The sequence below is a fragment of the Podarcis bocagei genome (assembly GCF_964188305.1).
Source record: "Podarcis bocagei genome assembly, chromosome: 9".
In the NCBI taxonomy this organism is placed as follows: domain Eukaryota; kingdom Metazoa; phylum Chordata; class Lepidosauria; order Squamata; family Lacertidae; genus Podarcis; species Podarcis bocagei.
Genome location: NC_138134.1, coordinates 51,340,912 through 51,360,994, shown reverse-complemented (window position 1 = coordinate 51,360,994; position 20,083 = coordinate 51,340,912). Strand labels below are relative to the sequence as shown.

The 20,083-nt window shown below is 41.9% G+C and overlaps 1 protein-coding gene across 3 annotated transcripts in view; it reads right to left on the bottom strand.

Annotated features, from left to right (window-relative positions):
- Positions 1-15,987, bottom strand: part of PRDM5 (PR/SET domain 5) — an 88,907-nt gene extending 72,920 nt beyond the window's left edge. For all 3 annotated transcript variants that reach the window (XM_081208104.1, XM_081208105.1, XM_081208106.1), the window contains exons 1-3: positions 15,712-15,987; positions 12,489-12,572; positions 3,382-3,504 (exon numbers count right to left, since the gene is read on the bottom strand). In XM_081208104.1, the coding sequence (XP_081064230.1) occupies positions 3,382-3,504; positions 12,489-12,572; positions 15,712-15,804 (300 nt within the window). In that variant the 5' untranslated portion in view covers positions 15,805-15,987. The remainder of the gene's footprint in view (positions 1-3,381; positions 3,505-12,488; positions 12,573-15,711) is intronic.
- Positions 15,988-20,083: the final 4,096 nt, after the last annotated feature.

Here is a 20,083-nt window from a genome sequence, read left to right as displayed (position 1 = left end):
AACAACTTGGAACCAGGGTATCTATGGGACCATCTCTCCTACTGTATCTCTGTCCAGAAGATGGGTGTGCTAAGCCTGTACTATAAATTGGGCTTTTACTCCTGTAGCTGCAGTTCTCGGACTAGCCACTCAAAATCAGACAGATGTCTGGCACAATGATGTTTAGGTGCCCACTGAAGGTTTATTTCGATTCAAATTTTACAGCCGATGAAAATAAAATAAAAAAATTCCTTCCAGTAGCACCTTAAAGACCAACTAAGTTAGTTCTTGGTATGAGCTTTCGTGTGCATGCACACTTCTTCAGATTCTTTTCATGTGCATGCACACTTCTTCAGATTCTTTTCGTGTGCATGCACACTTCTTCGTGTGCATGCACACGAAAGCTCATACCAAGAACTAACTTAGTTGGTCTTTAAGGTGCTACTGGAAGGATTTTTTTTATTTTGACTATGGCAGACCAACACGGCTACCTATCTGTAATTGGAGCCGATGAAATTGTTTTGCTTTTTAGATTTAGATGGGTGGTTCTATCATTTTGGAGTTTGCTAAACTTTGTTTTTGGAACCTGTGCTTGTTTGTTTTAGTCTTCTTTGATGTGGTCTGTATATTTGAATGATGGTGGTGATATAGGACGACCACTGATATAGGGAGTGCAGTCTGTCATGGGTCCGCTAAAACAAGAAGATGGCCCTGCTTTCTTTAAAAGTCAAACACTATGTATTTGGGCATTACCTTTTGTTAATATAATTGCTTATGGGCAGCACAAGAAATGAACAGAAAACCTCAAACTTGCCTTATGATGAGTAACTATTGCAGTAGGTTAATATATAAAATCACAAGCAGGATCATAAGCAGAAGAGGACTATTATGCTCATGTCCCACTTATGGGCTTGCCATAGTCATGTGTTTGGCCAATGTGAGAACAGAATCCTGGAGCAGATAGGGCTTTGGTTTGAGCCAGCAAGACTCTCCTTGTCTTCTTATAATAAGATGCATTTGTCTTGGATTTCTTTGTGGCTTACCTCCTCTTCCAAATTCCCGCCTGCCTTTTAGGCTGAGAGGCAGACCAGTTGTGCCATATTTATTACAGTGTTGACTGATTCTCAAATACTAATCTTCCATTATTACATTTGTTAAGTATGACTTTAAACCACTCTACTGCATCACAGTAAATACCTCTTTTCCCATTAACCTTTGCCATTTCATTATTCCAGTTTGCTGAGCTTGTCCAGACCACCAGAATGTCTGGTGGCTAATGAACAGAGTGCTTGAATAGAAAGGGTTGGCTGTGATCCTGTTTATAAAGAGTTTTGACATTAACAGCTAAGGGGCCTTCGCCATACAGTAGTCACCAGCAGACACCATTGTTAAAAAAAAAAAGTATAAAAATGTAATTGGCAAACACAGGAGCAAATGCAGGCCTTTTTATTCAACCAGGTTACTCAAAATGGGATTAAGGTACAGGAAAGCAAGCAGAAAACACATTTAGCTTTGAGAGGCATTGTGAATTTTATATGTTCATTGATCAGTTGAATGACAGGAGAAAAGACTGAAGGTTTATTGTTGCTGTCACACTGATTACAACTTCCAACAAAAGGCCAATGACTTCATAGCTATATGTCATACATGGCCTTACAAGTCCTCATTCAATCTGGCAGTAGTCCAAAAACTTTGATTAACCATTTCCTTCCACTGGGGGAGGCGTCAAAAAGTAGACACTCCTTACAACTCTTAGTATTCTTATCCACTTAACAAAGCACACTCACACAACTGTCTTCAGATTCTAAATAGTTTCTACAGTTCTTTAGAATTTCCATAGCTCAGGCACAGCATACAAAGCTAATCTGCTTGAATGTGGATGTATGATTAGCCACTATTTTTAATTTCTTATATCCAGTGCTTTTTTTCTTTAAAAAATGATTAGAGGTACTCTCATTTTGACTCAAGAAAACCACCATTTTATAGTTGAAATCGGGAAGAATAAATACAGTAAATGGACAAAAGTACAAAGATTCACAAAATGTTTAGGGGTGTGCATACCCCTGCATACCCCCCAGAAAAAAGCACTGCTTATATTTATAAGACATGATTTTGGGATATTTGTAAAATTATTCTTGCCTAGCTTTTACTCTAATTTCATAGACTTCAATCTAAAGGCAGAATCAAGTCAAAGCTAAAGCAAATGCATGAGCAAAGTAGTTCTGTTGCACAAGTGGAACAGCAGTATTAGATACAACCCAAGCTATTCTGGGAATATTCTGGGAGGGAATATTAGTTGGACGTGGGTGGCTCTGTGGTCTAAACCACTGAGCCTAGGGCTTGCCGATCAGAAGGTCGGCGGTTCGAATCCCCGCGACGGGGTGAGCGCCCATTGCGCGGTCCCAGCTCCTGTCAACCTAGCAGTTCGAAAGCACATCTAAATGCAACTAGATAAATAGGTACCACTCTGGCGGGAAGGTAAACGGTGTTTCCATGTGCTGCTCTGGTTTTGCCAGAAGTGGCTTAGTCATGCTAGCCACATGACCCAGAAAAACTGTCTGCAGACAAACGTTGGCTCCCTCAGCCTGTAAAGTGAGATGAGCACCACAACCCCAGAGTCGTTCGTGACTGAACTTAACTGTCAGGGGTCCTTTACCTTTACCTTTATTAGTTGGGATAAAAATTAACTAAAGACGAACTACTAATTTGGGGTAATTGTGAAGGGGACAAATTCATGGAAGAATGGATTTTATTGGGACGTGGACTTAATTGCTACCTATCGCTTTCACTTGTCTTTGGCAGAAAGCTTCTGAGTAGCTGCCTGAGAAATTACGCACTTTCAAAAAATGGAGGAATTGCCACTATTGTTTCTTTATCCCAGCAGTCCTTTGGTGCAACTTAGCATCCGTTTTGCATACAGCAGAGACTAACCAAATTAAGTTTGTCTACCACCTCTTGAACTCAGTTTTAACACGGATACAAACCACAGTCTTTTGGCCTCCAACACCCTGACCAGCGTTTTCTCTCCTTCTCACCCCACTCCTCAGATTTTGTTTAAAATCCTGCCTAGAGAAGAGTTCTCGAGAACATAAAACACACTCACTATTTTGGGGATGTTTTAGTTGTTCCCAATAAATATATCTATCAATATTGTGTAGTATTTTAAGTCTATGTTTTTCAGCTGTATTCATGTGCATGTTTATAAATTTTACCAAGTGTGATTGTCAAGTGCTACAAAATGTTTCAATGGTTTGTTGACTGACAATAAAGAAAGTGCACAGGTATCTCCCTGTGAATTTTGAAATTTTTCATACAGTGTTTCCAGGCTGGCACAGGCGAATAAATAAACAAATGAGCAATCCTTTACGGAGATTAAGGATAATAAGCAGTTACCAAATTTACCTGGATAGCAGCCAGGTTCTTCTGTTCCTGGGATGGTGCTTCATGTACAAAGCGGAGCCAGTTGGAATGCCTTGGACTGCTGGCATCCAGCACATAAAGCACCTCACCTTTGTTCCCACGCACCTGCAATGGCAAGAACCATTAAGCAAAACTAAAACTTTGTGGAACAATTAAAATATTCTACTGTAAATCACCAGGGTTCACCCTCCTAGCCTATCTTACTCTGCCTGGCAGAAGAAGCAAATCTGTCACTTTCCCAGGAATTTACCATGTCTCACATCCTTGGCCCATGTACCTCCATCACCAACTGGCCCTTCTCTTTTGCTAACTCTCTTCAAATTGACAGCCTTCTTTTCTCAGGGCTCATATTCAGTAATAAGCTCCATCCTATGTCAAATAGCCCCACTGGATAACCAACAACCTTCACTAATTCAGACAGGACAAAAGGTTAACTATAGAATTCAAGCATCTTATACAGTCCACCCGAGGAAAAAAAACACAGGTGAAAACCTGTGCTATAATTTACCTTTGGAAGGGCTTGCTTCCCACACTTCTGGTTTTGTCAAAAGAACAAAACTAGATAGTTTCCAAATCCCACTTCCAAACCCATACCTGCTCCCATTTTATCTTGGTCTACAGCAGGCATAGGGAAACCTGACCACCCCCTGGTGTCAGACTAAAACTCCCACAGGCACAAGTCTGATTATTGTCAGTTTCTAGTGAGGTGGAGGTGGGCTGTTTTAGTACCAGTACAGTATTATGGAATGAACTCTTCTGGGCTGGCATTATGCTGGTTGCAACTGATGGGAGCTGGCTTCCCATAACATCTAGAGGGCCTCTGGTTCCCCATCTCTGGTCTACTTTAATAAAGGTCTTCTTTAGCTGAGCTGCCGAGTCCAATAAAAATATATAAACTAGTGACTCTCACTGCTTATTTATTTATTTATATTTGTCACCTCATAATAAAAGCTATGTGACAATAAGCTAAATAAGAACAACTCTGAAGTAGAAGAATAATACAAATTCATACCAATATCAAAACCTGAACAAAACAGTAAAACAAGGCCAGGCACATCTCATTTTACACAACAGAAGAGCTACAACTGCATTGAAAAGATTAAAATCCAACCAACCACTGTCAAACAGCAGAGAAAATACTAAAAATTATGATCAACAATATTCAAAGATTTTTTTAAAAATGTTATTAAAAGGCCTTCAAAAAATAATGGATGCACTGGAGATAATAATTGCAATGGGCTACCCAGAGAAATGTTCTGGACAAAATTATTTAAGATATGCTAAAGCCCCTGGCAATCTGCCCAGATACAGCTATAGGTTGGGAAAAGGTAAACACATCTGTGCTCTCCTTAGCACTTTCAACTCCAGCCATTCTTCCTCATTTGCCTTTCAAAACCCACATTTGTACTGCTCCTCATCACATGTGGTTGCAGCATTTTCCCAATTCCTATAAGAAAATGTTTTCATATTATGAAACAGTAATGGACCCTCTTCCAGGGTCTCTGAAGAGGGAAGGTCGTGCTTTAATAATATTAACCAAAGCAGTCTATTCAATACTTCATATATATTTTCCTTTTCCATCTTTTAACTTGAGCCTCTAAGACCTTGGACCTGGAAAATAACAGAACAAACTAGCAAACTGTTCACCGTTGTGCCAAAAGGGACTGTAACTGACCATTGTTCCTGAGTGATATTATAATATACTTCTTTAGCATTGTGTACTCACTTCGGACAGAAACAGGAAAATTCTAGGGAGAAAATATTATTCTGTTGAAACCACACTTTTCAAAAGGTTAGGTGGATCTCTTACAAAAGGAATGAGAAACTTTTAGGAAAGCACTGTTTCCAGATTTCAAGGGTAGGATTCAACCTATCACCCAAAATTCTTATGCACTTAATTGCTAACATGAGTGGTCTGGTCTACTCATGCTAGCAACACAATGGAGGTCACATTCTCCATCCCCATAAAGCAACAGGTTGAATCTTAAGGTGATATAGTAGTTTAACATCCTGGTAATATGTGGCTTCATTTTCTACATCACCTGGGCACCCACAGCTTCTGGAAGTAATACATTAAAAACCATTGGTTCATGTAAGCCATCATGACTAGTAGCCATTGATGGTCTTGTTTTCTAATATGTATGGTTATCTACCTCTTCCACAATATTATTCTCACAACAATCCTGAGAGGTTTGTCAGACTAAGAGTGTGACAGTCCCATGGTCATCCAGTAAGCTTCATTGCTGGATGAGGATTTTAACCTGAGTCTCTCAGGTCCTAGTCTGACACAAAACCCACTGCAGCATATAAGTTTTTTGTCTTAGTTACCCTTGGGAAGGGACATCCTACTTCCTCACTGACAGACACAGGTAGCCTTATTATGACAAAGCTTAGCAAAAACCACATGAGAGTATTCTCAACACTGTTCTTATTTTCTTTATTTAACTGCTCCCGAAGTTCTGCAAAACAATATAAAAGTCCCTCCAATTTACTACTCTTTTTCCAAGGAGAGATTTTGTTCCCCAAAGAGACAGAGATGTGAATATAAATTGTTTTTGAAGATAATAGGATTTGTATGTGCCTCTGAAAAAACAAAATCTGCTCCAAAAAGTTATATTTATATGTATTTGACTTTGTTTGGGACAGACAAGCAAGGCCAGTGTTAATTCTTGCATGAATATGGATGAAATTAAAGCTATCGTGTTTCAAACAGCCTGACATTTCCACAATAGCGCAAGTTTATGCTGTGTTTTCAACATGAAAGGGTTGAAAGCCTGAATGGACCACTGCCGTACACTAAACTGTACATTAAAATAAGCAGACAAGTAATGCATTCAGGAAAATTGGAGCTTTCCTTTTGGACAATACTATGGCTGCAATCATGTACACAGTTAGATTGTTTAAAAGTATATTGACCTCAGTGGAATTTAGAAAACCTAACTATGTGAGTTTTGTGCAATTGGGCTTACTCCAAGGTAAATGGGTATAGGATTGAAGCCTTTAATCACTTATACAGTGATGGGAAAAAACACCAAAATCAGTCATGATTTCTAGCCATTTGGAGTTGATGTGAACATTATTTCTATTCTTAGGTAAAGGGACTTTTGCTATTTTGTCTGTTGATTCCCATTAAACAGACAGAAGTCACATCCACACTTTACATTTCAAGCACCATTATACCACTTTAAACAGTCATGGTTTCCCCACAATGAATTCTGGAAACTGTAATTTGTTAAGGGCACTCACTGATAGTTGTTAGGAGACCCAGAGTTAGTTCCCTGGAAAGAGGACCAGTTCTGAAACCACTCTGGAAAACCATTCTGGAAACTGTAACTCTGTGAGGTACAACAGATTGTTTAATTTGGAAAAAGACAATAACTAGGGAACTAACAACTCCTTTGAATGCACTTTACCACAAGCTGGGAGACAAGAGATTACAACTTTCAGGAACTGGGGGCCATTGGTTTGTATACAGCAGTGAAATGTAGATTCAAACACCTTCAGTGAATACTACCCACCAATGTGAAATGGTGGCCTTGATGCAAGCCAATAATGCAAGTTGGTTAAAAAAACAAAAAACAAAAACAAACAAACAGCACTCTGGGGAAGGCTATTGGTGAATGGCAAAAAAAAAATTGTAGAAAGCTTATGTTGGCATATGTGACTCAGGCAACTTGCTAAATGACTCTCTCGTTTGAAATGAAATCATGTTGCGTTTGGCCAAAAGGATTAAGCAGCGGGATGTATTCTGTTGCACTACATAAGCATGGCTGTGAGCTGAAGTCAAATACTTTACAGCCAGTGAGGGAAAAATGTCAGCACAGCAATGATAACAAACAGATGGCTTCTGCTACAGCACTCAGTAAACACATTGCTTGCAATTTTGGAGGCCATTTGGTGGATTGTGATTAAATAAGAAAGGCAAGAAACTACATTCCCATATAAACAGCAAGGGTGGAGGGATATTCCGTGACTCCTCTAATTTAATTTTGAAACAGAACACATGAGACCTGGTATGGGATGCTCTTAGAAGCTAAATGTTAGCCTTGCATTGATCTTGAAGCTGCTGGGTTAGAGCAATGCCGTTCAGAGACTCTATCTAATGGAGTGCAGCCCCTCCATGGGCAAGTTGCATCTATCTTTTTGAAATTTGCCAACGCCATTCCCTCAAAAGGGACAACCATGCCTGCAATTTGCTTCCAATTCTGGCAGAAAATTTAAAAGATGAAGACTTTCCCCCAGTCGACTGATTGATTGAACAAACAAACTATAGTTTGTTTTTCTAAAGATTGGCTTGCTTTCCAGCTGCTCTTACCTTGTAACTTTGCAACTTGATGTGCACCTGGAGTGTGATGGCCAAACAAACCATGGTTAAGAGTACTGGGTTTACATGTAACATCAGGCCATAGTTAAAACAAATCAAGGTTCATAAACCAACAACAAACCATGGCTTCAAACTGTGGTTTGTTGGTATTAAACAAACCCCAATTAAGTTGATTCAGATGAACAAACAAACTATGGTTTAATAAAACATGGTTTAGCGTTAAGTGCGAACCAGGCCAGCGCTTTGGATACTTTATCCATAAACTATCAATAGAAAGGAATATATAGAGATTAATTGCTGTTTATTATTCAGGGACCTTCAGTCCTCCGCAGAATATTGTAGGTGATGGCAAATATTTTTAATGGTATTTTAGGAGCCTTATCCAGAGAGGTAAAGCCCAATAAATGTTCTGCCAAGCCCAGTGTTGGTTTGCATTAGTCATGTGGTCTTTAGTGAAGGAACTTCAATGAGATAACTTCAGAGCAAGTGGTCTGTGGCTTACAGATAAAATGTTTGCATACCCTATTTCTTCGTGCCATGGTTCTTAATTTGGCAATTGAATTGAGGATACTGTTATTTGTTTCAACCCTCAGAAGCCCATCAGCTGAGGGTGTATTGATGCCTAATTTCATCAAAAGCAGACAGCTGCAAGAGCATTGCAGGCAGTGCAATGATGTCACTTGATTACAAATACTGTCACTCTATGAGCACAAAATATTTCATTTAGGAACTGTTTTTACAAAGCAAAACACCAAGCCACCCAGCAGGGCTCCCTTAAGACGCCCTCCAAGAATACTAGTCTCATCAGAGATCAAGCAATAGCTCTGTCATATAAGACCACACATCCACAGGATATGGGCCGCAATCCCAAATGCACTGAGCATCCCCAAAGCCTTAATGAAATCAACAGAGCTTTGAAGGTCCAAGCATACTAAGAGCTATAGTCAGCCTCAACAAAGGCTCAGAAGGGCTCAATCTAAGATCTGAACTGAATGGTTTTAAAAAGCACTTGATACAGCCCTCCTAGCACTGTATCATTTCATAATATGAAGAGGGAAAAGGCATGCTGGAATGCTGCAGCACATCCAACTCTCCCTGCCTACCAAAGTGTCAAGAAGAAAAATCCCAGCCTAGCCTTCTACCTGATATCCTATTTTTCAATGAGCAGAATTTTATTTGTTTACATGAATGAGTATGTACTTTTGATGCCTGACAGTGCTAGGCATGCATACTAGGGGTTTGCGTAAGCTCTGTGTGTAGCCCAAATCGTGAGGCAAATCATAGTGATTTGAGGAGTCTTTCACGTTACCACATTGCGCCATTAACAGGTAATGCCAAGGGAGATCAGGCAGTGCCCAATCCTCGGAATAGTTTAGTTGCCTCAGTTTTTCCGTAGTGTGAGATATATGACCCCCCATCCTGCCACCCCACACAGACTGGCTTTTTGAGAAATGAAATACAGGGCTGATCCACACTCCTGCTTTTCTGGTGCCTCCAAAGCACAGGTCTGAGAAGTTTTCTGCTTGTCCCCTGTTTTCTAGGCATGTGTCAGAGCAGTTTTGTCTTTCTCCTGTTGTTTCCCCCTGGAAAACCCATTTTTTAAAAATGTTTGATATTTTACTATGTTTTTATATATGCTGTAAGCCACCAAGAGTGGTTGGAGAAACCCAGACAGATGGGTGTGCTGATAGTAATAGTAATAATAATAATATTAATAATAATAATAATAATAATAATAATAATAATAATAATAATAATAATAATTTAATTTTATTTTATTGGAACAAGTGTTAATCTGGAGAAAACCTGATTGATACTTGCTCAGATTCAGCAGTAAACAGCGGGATTTCCCAGGGGAAAGTGGCAGGGCCAGTGGAAGTTTGGAAGATCCCCGAGTTGATAGAGTAAGCACCCAGAATTCAGCTGGAAAGAGGTGGAGTGGAGAGGTGGGATGATCTTTTGATTTGACTGAGAGGTCTAGCATTTAAATTGGTCAGTTATTTTCCAGCTGAACTCCAATCACAGTGGGGGCACAATCCTCCCCCCAATGGATCGTCCTTGTCCTCTAGGTCTGGTTATCACCCACTAACAATTACAAAACATAGGGCTTTCTCATTTCTTCATGAAGGGTACTTACAGGAAGGGGGCCTGGTGACAAATATTTTCCAGATTTTTTAAATAACAAAAGTAAAAATAATCTGTCTGAATGTGGGCAGCTTTCTTACAATTGATCCACCCCCCTGCCCAAAAAATCCACCCCACTAAAGGTTGGGTGGGAACTATATTAGGGGGTCTTTCAGATTCTATGTAACCTACGAAGAATATTTCCTCATAAACTGGAATGATCTTAACTCTCTTTTGAGGGTGCAGCAATGTGGTTAATACTGCTACTACTAATAATAGACAGTATATGAGCTCCAGCAAAACAGTCACTAACTTGAAGCTGCCTTCCTAATTTCTTGAATGGCTATCTATGTAAACCTGGACAGCTGCTTTTTACTTTTCGTGTCCCTAGCCACAGGCTTGCAACTCAAGGCCACTTCACAGCATGATTCATAATGCACAACAACACTTGTATTCAGATCAGCGTCTGTAAACGTAAACCGCTTGGGTTCAAACATTCAGGAAGTCATAAAATGTGGTATGCAGGAATCTGTGCAAGGTTCCAAAAATAGGTCAAAGAGGGGGAAAGTTAAGAAAAAGTGTCAAAGAACCATATAAAACCTGATTTTATGGCTTGCTGTTAGAACATCTACGTGTCACTGAAACACTGTCACACTCTCAAACAAATTAATTTTAAACCATTTACAGCATTTAGAAGATTATTGTGCTTCTAGGTCGCTTTAATTAGACAAAAAGAATCTTCGTTCTTCGTAATGAACAGGGGAACCAACTTGGGTCCCAGGTTATGGGTGCCCAGTGCACATGACATCATGATGTCACGTTGCAGCATGACGTCATGGCGTCACATTGCAGTGTGATGTCATGATGTCCCACACACTCCCCAGCCTCGGAACCTGGCTTCCAGTGGCAATGGAAGTCAGGCTCCGAGACCTTACGAGACCTCGGAAGTTGCATTGTGCAGCACCCACAACAATTTTTTGTGGGTGCTCAGGCACCCAGATCCCCCTATAGTTGGTGCCCCTGGTAATGAATATATTTAAACAAGCACCACTGCTAAAATGACATTTATTAAAGGAAAACTACACCCTAAGTGGATCACTTCTTATAAGAGGACACTTAAAATTTAAAAGCAGCCATGCCACCATTATTTAAAAATACAGGCATTTAAACTAGATAAAACAGCAGAAATGCTATCCGTTCAAGAATAGACCCGTAATATATGGCCCTAACTAAGAAAAGGTAGTCTGGATTGGTTTTAAATTGGAAGAGTTGTGACCATTCATGCCTTTGTAGAGGTTTATAATTCCCTAGGTTTCTCTCTCTGTCTCTCTCTCTCTCTCTCAACTACATTTTGTCAGTCTTAGTTTTGTCACAAGTAGTAGCGCCCTTGTACCGCCTTTGTAGCTGCCACTGCTGCTCTGCATCTTTCCACCCTGGTTGAACACAGTGTATTGTATAGCATCCGCACCCTATGGGTTGCCCAACTCCCATCTCACATCACTGGCAATAGGTGGCGGGGCAGAAGGGCACATGGTGTGGAGACCTCATACACTGAATGCAAGTAAATGTGATTGGGAACAGAAGGAAGAGATACAAAGATGATACAAAGAAGAAAAAGTTTTGTATCCCATCACATCTAGTTAGACTAACAAACAATAGCAATTCTAGCCCTGGGTCACATCCACACAGTACAGTGGTGCCTCGCAAGACGAAAAGAATTCGTTCCGCGAGTCTTTTCGTCTTGCGATGTTTTTCGTCTTGCGAAGCACGGTCCGTCACAACTGCGCCTCTTCAAGCGGCTTTAAAAAAAAAAGTGCAAGACGTTTTCGTCTTGCGAAGCAAGCCCATAGGGAAATTCGTCTAGCGAAGCAACGCAAAACCGAAAAACCCTTTCGTCTAGCGAGTTTTTCGTCTGGCAAGGCATTCGTCTTGCGGGGCACCACTGTACATTGAAAGCACATCGCTTCGCTTCCCTCATAGAATCACGGGAACTGTATTCCCATGCTAGGAATTGTATTCTGCATGCTAGGAATTGTACCTACATTTGGCTCCCAGTACGTTTCCAAGTACTGAGCCTTGGCCCAGTATACCTGAAGGAGCGTCTCCATCCCCATCATTCAGCCTGGACACTGAGGTCCAGTGCCGAGGGCCTTCTGCCGGTTCCCTCACTGCAAGAAGTGAAGCTACAGAGAACCAGGCAGAGGGCCTTCTCGGTAGTGGCGCCGCCCTGTGGAACGTCCTCCCATCAGATGTCAAGGAAATAAACAACTATCTGACTTTTAGAAGACATCTGAAGGCAGCCCAGTTTAGGGAAGTTTTTAATGTCTGGTGTTTTATGTCAGGTGTTCAGGGAAGTTTTTAATATTTAACACTGTACTGTTTTTAACACTTGATTGGGAACCGCCCAGAGTGGCTGGGGAAACCCAGCCAGATGGGCGGGGTATGTATGTATGTATGTATGTATGTATAAATCAATCAATCAATCAATCAATCAATCAATCTACAGTTCCCAAGATTCTTGGGGCAGGGGGACCGTGTGCTTCAAATGTATCATGTGGGTGTGACTTCTTTGTTTTTGCAAAACAATGTACTGATTGCGTCCCTAGAGCCCCAGCAGCCAAGCCATTCCTGCAGTCCTCACCTCCCACATCAGTCTGCAGTCTGTATCTTCATCCAGCTCCTGAGGCATTCGCTTCTCTCCTGCAAAGGGTCCAAATTTTTCGCCCTAAGGAGTGGAAACACAAGCAAAGCAAAGCAAAGCCATCAAACCCTTTCTTCTGATCTAGGAAAATGTATTGCTATGTTCAGTTTCACAACTTTATTGGGGTCAGCTACATATTATTACAGAAATGTGTGACTGCACCACTGTTTCTTTAAATTACTTACATGGGGCTCAGGTTTAGAGGATTCATATCTGAACAAAGATGTGGGGAAAGGGGTTTATACCCTTCTCCCAGCACCCATCCCCAATGGAATTCATCCTAGCACCCCACAAAAAAAGCTGCTTTATCCCCCAGTGGTAAAAGCCTTCCAGCACAATTGCTATGTCCAGATGTTTTTCGAATCAGAAAATCAGAACTGGCGAGAAAGGTTAACTTCCCATACCCTATTTGAAAAAAATAAAACAAGATATGGGGGACAGGTACCCTGAATCTCTGAAGAGGGCTAATGGGTGGTATCCAACTAAGGTTTACTCAAATTAATGAACATGACTATGTCTGGTCCATTAAGCCTACTCTGAGTAAAACTTCTTGAATATCATGCAAAGTCCTTTTAACACCTGTAATTTTTTAACTGCTTAATGATACAAATTAGCAGCCTAATAAGGATATAAGAAGGGACACGGGTGGTGCTGTGGGTTAAACCACTGAGCCTAGGACTTGCCGATCAGAAGGTTGGCGGTTCGAATCCCCGCAACAGGGTGAGCTCCCGTTGCTTAGTCCCTGCTCCTGCCAACCTAGCAGTTCGAAAGCACCTCAAAGTGCAAGTAGATAAATAGGTACCACTCTGGCGGGAAGGTAAACAGCATTTCCGTGTGCGGCTCTGGTTTGCCAGAAGCGGCTTACTCATGCTGGCCACATGACCCGGAAGCTGTACGCCGGCTCCCTCGGCCAATAAAGCCAGATGAGTGCTGCAACCCCAGAGTCGGTCATGACTGGACCTAATGGATATAAGAAGAGTTGGATCAGACCAAAAGTCAATTTGGTCTGAACTTCTCTATTCACAGTGACCAAACAGATGCCTTTGGGTAGCCTGCAAGCAGGACTCTCTCCCACTCATGATCCCCAACAACTGATATTCAGTGGCAAACTGTCTCTCATTCCAAAAGTTCTATGTCACCATCATGACTAGTAGCCATTGATAGACTTATCATCATTGGTGAATGTGCCTAATCCCCATTTTAAAAAGTCCAGGTTGGTGGCTATCACCACATCTCGAGGGATCAAATTCCACGCCTTCAGAAGTTAACTGTGTGAAGAAGTGTTTCCTTTATCTGTCTCGGATCGTCCACCTTTCAGGTTTATTTTGTTTTTATTTACTTATTTATATACCAATTGATTGTAAAATAACAACAGCAACAACCTCAAAGCAGTTTACAAAAGGATAAAACAAGAAAATCAAGAGGGGGGAATGACAAAACTTTTAAACATACAAAAAGTTAAAATAATAAAATAGATTGAAATTCATATCCACTTTATTGGATATTCCCTAGTTCTAGTATATTGAGGATAAAAACCCTCTCATTCCCCACCCCCCAAAAAAAAAAATTACTTGCCTTTTTTCTAAAACTTAAAATGCCCCAGATTTTGTAACATTTCCTCATAGGGGAATTGCTCCAACCCCTGGATCCTATTGGTTACTCCCCCCCACCCAATGTGGAGAATTGGCTCATAAGGTCACACATGTGATTCTCTGCCATGGCAATAGGAATGCTGTCAAAGAGATCCAGCCTTCAGGAAAGTGTCGGTTTTGTTCAGTGTACATGCTGTCAATTACAGGGGTCGGTGGGATGGGGAGAGAAGACGATGTCCTCTGCCGTGCTACCAGATAAACTGCAAATATGGTACTCACACATGATCCACTAAATCAATCATCAATCCTATTATTTACTGTAATGTAAACTGCTTAGCTAAGGGATGCGGGTAGCGCTAGGACTTGCCGATCAGAAGGTCGGTGGTTCGAATCCCCGCGACGGGGTGAGCTCCCGTTGCTCGGTCCCTGCTCCTGCCAACCTAGCAGTTCGAAAGCACCTCAAAGTGCAAGTACATAAATAGGTACCACTCTGGTGGGAAGGTAAATGGCGTTTCCGTGCGCTGCTCTGGTTTGCCAGAAGCAGCTTAGTCATGCTGGCCACATGACCCGGAAGCTGTATGCCGGCTCCCTCGGCCAATAAAGCGAGATGAGTGTCGCAATCCCAGAGTCATCCGCAACTGGACCTAATGGTCAGGGGTCCATTCACCTTTTAAACTGCTTAGCTGCTTATTTGTTTGTTTATAGGAACAAGGGAGGTAGCCTTATACTAAGTCCATTGGTCAATCTTGTTTAGTATTCTCAACACTGACTGACAGCAGCTTTCTGACTCTACCTGGACATATCTGCAACTGAACCTGGGTCCACACAAAGCAGGTGATCTATACGGATCACGGAGCTACAGCCCAGAAAGCATAAACCAGGAACCAGAGGAGCAATTACAGTAAGAAAGGACAATAACAGTTTGCCACAATTTGGCAAGCTTTGGCTTGGCTACCTAAACTAGCTCAAGAGAGCGGCTTGCAAAAGGCACCTTTTGTTTATTCTCGTTCCCTTTGGCATTGAGGTGAAGGACTGAAATACACAGGCTCTTCCTTTGAAACCGAAGACTGTCACGGATTTGCAAGATGCAAATTGAATCCCTGCCCCCAGGCAAATCTATTTTGGATGCGAATCGGATTTGAGCTCACAGCTCCTTCTTTTATGTGGCTGTTGTTGAACTGATGGGGATTCTGACTGCGCCGAGGAGAGCTCAGTCGAACAACAATGGGCGCAGGAGGCGCTGCGAAAAAGATAGATTAAAAAGCAAAAGTTTTGAGGCCATTTATGTAATAATTTCCCCAAGTTGCCAGACGGAAGTGAACTAAAGAGTGTCACAAGAGGAAGAGGGGGTTGGGATTAAATGGGGAAGTTTGAAGCCTGGGGATTTGAGAGAGAGAGAGAGAGAGAGAGAGAGAGAGAGAGAGGGAGAGAAATACGTGGCAAGCTCTCTGGGGAGGGTGGAAGGTTAAAGAAGGGAGGAAGAGCTTGCAGGAAAAGCCTGGCGGATCTCTCTCCCCCCACCCGTCCTGCCGATCCCTCACCTTAATGGTGCAACAGCAAGGATCACCCACCTTTTTTACTCTCCGGGCCGTAAAGAGCCCCATCCCGTCTTGAATGTTAGATGACTTCAGGGCAAACCTGTCCGGCACGTACATGCCCAGCATTTTGTACTATTATGGGCTGGGGGGAGTTACTAATGTAGCCTCTTAAACGGGGGAAAGGGATCCAGAGGGGCTTTCATTGCAAAGGGAAGCGGGTTGGGTAGGTGGGGTGTAGGGAGAGAGAAGGGATCGGGCGGGGAAGCCTTGCTGCTCGATCTCCTCCCCTGCTCTCCCCCCCCCCCCGGGCCGGGCCTGCTTCTTCCCCCCGCCCCGATTCCTCGCTCGCGAAGTCTCCGCCGCTGGGCCGGCGCTTCTGCCGAGGCTCGAGAAAGGGGCGCTCCGATTGGCTGAAAGTTTTGCCGAGAGCGAGCGAGGAAAGGCACAGCGCGCGACTCCTGCGAGGCGAGCGAAGGATCCCGGGAATCTTGGGCAGGGAGAAAGCAGGCAGCTTCTCTTTTCGGGACAGCACGAGAGCCCTGCATTCCTGCTGCGGAGCGTGGGCTCCAGGGCTTTAAAAAAATGCACTGAAAACTTGGGTCTAGCAGACCCGATTTGAGTGGCGCGACTTAAATCATTCTATGATGCATCCTGTATAGCACATTTCCCTAATTTTCATTTCCCCCCTCCCATAACTCAAAAACTATATGGCATAGGAATTTTTTGTTCACATTAGTGACTTTGACATGTGGAATAATCCAGTGCAGAACAGCAATTTCATTCAAAATCGGATATTGTAGCAGTTGATCTTTGTGAAAACATTGTGGTGATCTGTCATGGAACAACTCCATTGACGAAGATAATAGTGGTTACCCGGACCTCGTTGCTGGTTGTGAAGGGACCCCAATAACAGTTCAAGCTTCAGGGCTCCAAAAATGTAGGTCTGCCACTGGTGGCATCATGGTTAGAGTGTGTTGCCCTAGGGCCTTTGAGGCCAGGGTTCCAGTTCCCCCTCAGCCTAATGTCTGCCTCGCAGGGTGAGGATAAACTTTGGAGGGAGAGAACTGGGTATGTTGTCTGGAGAAGCCCTTAAAAGGCTACTAACCTGAATAAACAGTGTGTTGGAGGAGTTAGGATGCCCGACTCACCATCCCTCGGCTGTGAAGTTCACTGAGTGATGTTGGACAAATCACAATTTCTCAGCCCTGTCCTACCTCACAAGGCTGTTGTGAATTTTTTTAAAAAATAAAAATAATGCTGTACATGTGGTACAGTAGGAGTAAATGTCACTGAAAACAGTGGGACTAACTTCTGAGTAAATTTACAGGGGATCCCTCTGTTACCCTTGCCATAAATGCTAACTTGAATGGCACCAGAACAATAAAATATTTTTAGACACAAACTGGTTCCCCCCCCCCAAAGGCAACAGACTACTTCATCAGATGCATATAAGTAAATAGATTGAGCTGTAATGGCAAAATAAATATAAGATCTGTATGTATGTAAGCTGGTATATAAAGCCAACAGATGAAGGGTCTAAACAGAACAGCCCAAAGCCAACTTCACATCTGAGCAGGAATTTTGAACATGGGACGACTATCTGTGATCTCCAGGGTTGTTTTTGTTACATTTGTATCATACATTTGTTTCTTGTTACATTTTTATCCCCATTTGTTGCATTTATAGCTCAGTTGTTACATTTGCAACCCTGTATGGTACATTTGTGTGTGTTTTTGCATTTGTATCCCACCAATTGTAGCTGGATCTAAATTCTGTAAAGGCAGCAAAGGATTGACGTGCAAGGAACTCAAAGCAGTGGTTTTGCCACACAATAATCCTCAGTCTATATTGTTTGGGGCCAAGAGACAATTGCATGTGCAGGACCACACTGCAAGCTTCCTGTAATAAGTCTTGAAGAATTTGAATCTGGATTTCCCATCTACAAAACCATGAAATAATAATAATAATAATAATAATAATAATAATAATAATAATAATAATAATAATAATTTATTTCTACCCCACCCATCTGGCTGGGTTTCCCCAACCACTCTGGGCGGCTCCCAACCGAATATTAAAAGCACAATACAGCATTAAGCATTAAAAATTTCCCTAAACAGGCTGCCTTCAGATGTCTTTTAAAAGTAAGATAGTTGCTTATTGCCTTGTCATCTGATGGGAGGGCGTTCCACAGGCAGGCGCCACTACCGATAAGGCCCTCTGCCTGGTTCCCTGTAACCTCACTTCTCGCAGCAAACCCACTTTAATGAATTCACCAGAGTGCAACTGAACCCCACCCATAAAATAATGATAGTCTGGAAGTGACACTAGAGTCCACAAAAGCTTACGCCAAAATAAAATCTGGTAGTTTTTTAGGCAGAAGACTCTTGGCTGTGTTTGTTTTGACAACAGAGAAACATCTCTGTCTCTCTGGAAAAATTGGAAAGGGCACTAATCACTGTCTCTTTTCCTCTACATTGGCTGTACTGTATAGTTATCACATCAGCCCCCAAACCTACCTTAACTTTTGCATCTTTGTAGACAATATGGCATCTTACAGTAGACACATTTCAGCAGGTGTAAGGCAACAGAAAAGATGCACAGACATGTTTGCCAGACAGATGCTTGAGCTTTTTAGCTTCTGTTCCTACAATATCCAGTACAGTGGTACCTCGGGTTAAGAACTTATTTTGTTCTGGAGGTCTGTTCTTAACCTGAAACTGTTCTTAACCTGAGGTACCACTTTAGCTAATATGGCCTCCCGCTGCTGCCACACTGCCAGAGCACGATTTCTGTTCTCATCCTGAAGCAAAGTTCTTAACCTGAGGTACTATTTCTGGGTTAGCGGAGTCTATAATCTGAAGCGTCTGTTACCTGAAGCGTCTGTAACCCGAGGTACCACTGTATTCCAGATTCTTCTCTATAGAGTTAGTGCATTCAATTTCAGTGATGATAAAGTCTGCATATAGTCGCTGTTGCCTGAAATAGCCATGTGCATGGAGATCTCCCAAATCAACATGTTAGAGCAAGCATTCCAATAAGTTGTCTGTGGTTTTAAGAGTGAGATGGCACAATCTCTACAAAGTGTGTAGTGCCTTAAAAAAATAAAAAACAAGACCTGTCACTTAAGTTTATTTATTGTTAATTACCTGGGTACCTTAGAAAAATGGGCCCTTTTGTTGTTATTTAAATAGAAAAGCAGGCTATTAATGAATACAAGGGAAGTTAGTGCCAAGTCCTTATGGGGAATGGTGACAAAGCAGGGCTGTGGAGGCCCCTCTTAACCCTGGGGGCCTTGGCCAGTGCCCCATCTGGCCAACCACTGGTGCCAGGATTGTAATCTACTAATGGATCTTGAACATGTATATCTAAGCTATTTTTTTAATATTTCATATTCCCAAATTTGGGAAGGAAACATATTGACAATTGTTTCCCCTCTAGCAACCATTTAAACAGATGCATTAAACTGTCAGTACTTTGCAAGCTCTTTCCTTACAGGATCCTCACCAAAGGCCCTTCAATCATGCCTTGGAACATGTACATTTTCTTTCATAGAATCAAAGAACTGTAGAATTAGAAGGGACACCGAGGGTCATCTAGTCCAACCCCCTGCAGTGCAGGGATGTCTAGTAAAGTATCCATGACAGATGGCCATCCAACCTCTGCTTATAATAGAGGGGGTTTTTTAAGGGTCACATCAAACCAAGTTTTACAAGAAGAAGAAGACTTGGTAAAGGTGAGCTGCATTTTTCCTCTTTGGTTGCTGAATTGTTAAGGTTCTATTTTCCAGAAGGCATAACAGATAATCCCAGGCTTCAGTGGTGTCAGAAAATGTACGAGGAGGAGGAGGAGACCCAAAGAAAACCTTTTTGCCAAATACTCCTCTACGTAGTAAAACTAAATAGATCATTAAAGACAAAGTGCACCCAGTTGGAACATTACATTTTGAATAATGCTATACCTTGTCCCAGTTTGAACACCAAGCTGTAAATCACTTTTGGTTATTTTGCTAATATTGTATAGTATCCACTAGCAGTTTTCTGAATGACAGGGGGACCTGAAAGTGAACTCACTCTATTAAACAGATTAATTTAAGATGGGAATTCAATCCAGAGTGCTCGTATTATCCCTGGGTTCGTTTATACACAGTTTATCAAAGTGCAGATTGGAGCTGGCCAAAGATTGTTCTTTTCCCAGCGGGGAGATGTATTTGTTTAAATCTGATTATAAAGCTGAAAGAAAAACAATGCATTTGGGGGAAGGCAGAGAGAGAGAGAGAGAGAGAGAGAGAGAGAGAGTGGGGGAAGGGAGGTGAGGAGAAACTGACAAACCTGTAGTATTTAAAATTCTAAATTTAACGCTGTGGGCTTACATCTCATAATTTTAATTACTAGGCTGCTCCGGA